This window comes from Condylura cristata, unplaced genomic scaffold, assembly GCF_000260355.1.
Source record: "Condylura cristata isolate star-nosed mole 26May11 unplaced genomic scaffold, ConCri1.0 scaffold00034, whole genome shotgun sequence".
In the NCBI taxonomy this organism is placed as follows: domain Eukaryota; kingdom Metazoa; phylum Chordata; class Mammalia; order Eulipotyphla; family Talpidae; genus Condylura; species Condylura cristata.
In genome coordinates this window covers 8,938,337-8,941,061 of record NW_004567135.1, presented here as the reverse complement: position 1 = coordinate 8,941,061, position 2,725 = coordinate 8,938,337, and the positions used below count along the sequence as shown (strand labels likewise).

At 63.2% G+C, this 2,725-nt stretch overlaps 1 protein-coding gene across 16 annotated transcripts in view; it reads left to right on the top strand.

The window, feature by feature from the left end:
* The window catches only part of CACNA1C (calcium channel, voltage-dependent, L type, alpha 1C subunit), a 528,989-nt gene that overhangs the window by 519,364 nt on the left and 6,900 nt on the right, over positions 1-2,725 (top strand). For all 16 annotated transcript variants that reach the window (XM_012732386.1, XM_012732387.1, XM_012732382.1 and 13 more), the window contains one exon: positions 2,494-2,619. In XM_012732386.1, coding sequence (XP_012587840.1) covers positions 2,494-2,619 — 126 coding nt within the window. The remainder of the gene's footprint in view (positions 1-2,493; positions 2,620-2,725) is intronic.

Sequence of the window (2,725 nt, the reverse complement as noted above, 5' to 3'; positions counted from 1 at the left end):
ACCCCCCACCCCGAACCCCGCTCACTCTCTTCTTGCTCCAGGATGCTCTGCTAGGGTGTGCTGGGACGGGAGGTGCCGCCTCTGCGCGCTGGGCCTGGGGCAGCCGGGGCCTCCAGGCTCTCCCTGCCCACACGGCAGCCCCGGCCCAGGCCGTGCTGGAGGGGGCAGACAGCTTCCTCCTCATTTTCGCCCTTGGTGTAGCTGCTCTTGCCGAGCAGGGCCCCAGGCCGGCCAGGCTGGCCCCAGCACCCCCGGGCCCGGGGAAGATCTCCTTTCCTTCCCTGCAGCTCAGAAAACAAATTGAGAAGTGTGAGTGTCTTTCTCAGTCCTGAAGCTGCTTCCATCCCAGGAGGCAGCACGTCTGTGCACCCCATGTCACTGCCCCTCGCGACACCCACGTCTCAGGGAGCAATTGGAAGCCCGTCAGGCCGCGCAGGTGCCGAGGGCAGGCGAGCAAACTGGCCGTCTGCCTACCTTACCCTCTGGGAGATGAGCCGGGCGCCCCAAAAGCGTTGCTGGGTGAATCCTTTGTTATGCATAGGGCAGTGTGCTCGCGCTGAATTCGGGGTGCTGCAGGCTTTGCCGAGGAAAGTGTCGGAGTTAGGTGACTACACACCCCTCCTCTGTCTGCCGCCCCTGCCCCTCATCCATGGTACTGTCTGCCAGTACCATCTGCCCCCAGCACATCTTCTCAAACATCTTAAGAAAGGCTCTCCGTGTCCGTGTCTCAGGACAGACGAGTGCCTCCCTCAGCGGGTATTTTCATAATAAACTCTACCCTGCGTTCGGTAAGAGAGGGGCATTTAGACAGGAGGCAGGAGACTCTTTGCTTCTCCCCACAGACACGTGCACCCACGAAATGGGTGCACGGTCCTTGCACAAAGTACGTGCTCACTAAACATCGGCTCCCCGCCCTTCGCGGAGGGTAAAGGCGCCCGGGGCAGGGAGCTGAGTAGAGAACAGCGCGCCCGTCCTGGCTGCAGGGCCCTCACGGCCGAGCGGTGGCTCCCGCACTGACCTTGCTCTTGCTGAGGACGGGCCATCCCGTCCTGCTCGCAGCGGCCCCCAGAAGGGAGTGGGCTGCCTGCCTGGATGCCCGTGCCCTGCACCTTGCCAGAGCCCTCCTGGGCCCCACCCGCGAGAGCCTTCAGGCCTCACCTGCCTTGCAGACTGTGGGGTGGCCGCCTTCTGTCTGGGCCCCCATTCCTGAGGCTCCCAGGCCCAGAGTCCAGGTGGGGACATGATCCAGCACTCAGTCCCGAGAGGATAAACCAGTGTTTTAATCCGATGCCCACGTGGATCTGAAGAGAAATCAGGCCTCGGCGTTCAGGGTCTGTAGGAAGGAAGCTGGAGGGTTGCAGCTAGAGTGGGGGCTGGGAGCTCCGAGGCCAGCGCTGAAGAGGACAGGAACAGGGTCCTCCCTGGTGGCGCAACGGGTCAGGGCGCAGCACTGCAAGCTGGCCGCAGCCACTTCAGTGTGAGTTCAATCCCCGGCCCCAGAGGTGACCCACAGGGCGCGGCAGACCTCTCCTGAGCCACCCGCTGCTCCCCTCAGCAGTGTGCTTTGTGAGTCTGCCTGTTCTGCTCCCCACTCTGTCTCTGGTAAAGCTTTTCAGAGCCCCTGCACCTCTGGCCTGTACCCCAGTTCTGTATGCATAAATAAATAAATCTTTAAAAATATATATTTAAAAGAATTTTTAAAAAAAGAAGAAGAAGATAGGAACAAAGTGGCAGAAAGCCTGGCTCAGACGGACGCAGCCCAGCCCAAGGCACTCGCGGGGCGTGGGCGCCTCAAGCTTGGCAGGGGCTCCAGCTCGCGCCCCCTCAGGAGAACAAAGCCCTCTCTGTGCGGCTCCTCTGTGCTCCGCCCGGGGCCCAGTGCCAAAGTCAGAGGCTTGTCAGAATGTGCCAGGAGCGCCTCGCCTCTGTGCAGTGCGTGCCCGAGGCCCAGCTGGCCGCAGTGGAGGGAAGGGGGCGCCCTCTCGGGGCCACCCCGCCATCTGGGGCACAGCCCAGCACCTCTGCAGCGCAGCCCTCCCCCCATGCCTCATCCCATCTGCCCGCTTGCAGGCAGCCTCCGAGTGAGGCAGGGCAGGCGTCCGAGAAACAGGCGGCGGCCGAGTGCCTTAGCCGGGGTGACTGAATGGGGTCAGAGCTCAGAGCTCTTGCATCCTAAGCCCGGGGCCCCTCTCCTCCACCAAACCTAAGGCGCTCCCGTGGCCCCCCGCTCCGTCAGCGACGGCGGGAAGGAGAGAGAGGCGGGTGGTGGTGCCTGTGCGTACATGGGTGTACATGCGTGTGCCTGTGTGGGTGCAGGGGTGTGCGTGCATGCTGGTGTGTGTATCTGTGGGTGAGCGTGTGTGTACACGTGTGGAGTGTGTGTGCGTGTGGGGTGTGTCACGCGTGTGGGTGCGTGTGTGCGCGGCTCCTTCCGGGCTGAGGCCAGGGAAGGCGGCTGGCCGACGCTGACCCCTTCCCATCCTGGACCTGCAGGTGCCACTCCCGGGAGAGCCAGCTCGCCATGGTGTGCCAGGAGGCCTCTCGAGAGGACACCTATGAAGTGAAGATGGGTGAGGACGCCGAGTACTGCAGGGAGCCCAGCTTGGTCTCCACAGAAATGTGAGTGCTGCTGCTTTCCATTCCTCCACTGTGGGGGGACAGGTCCCCGAAGGCCCTCCCCTGGGCGTGATGTGGGGGTGGGAGGTCACCTATGCAGAGCCTGGTC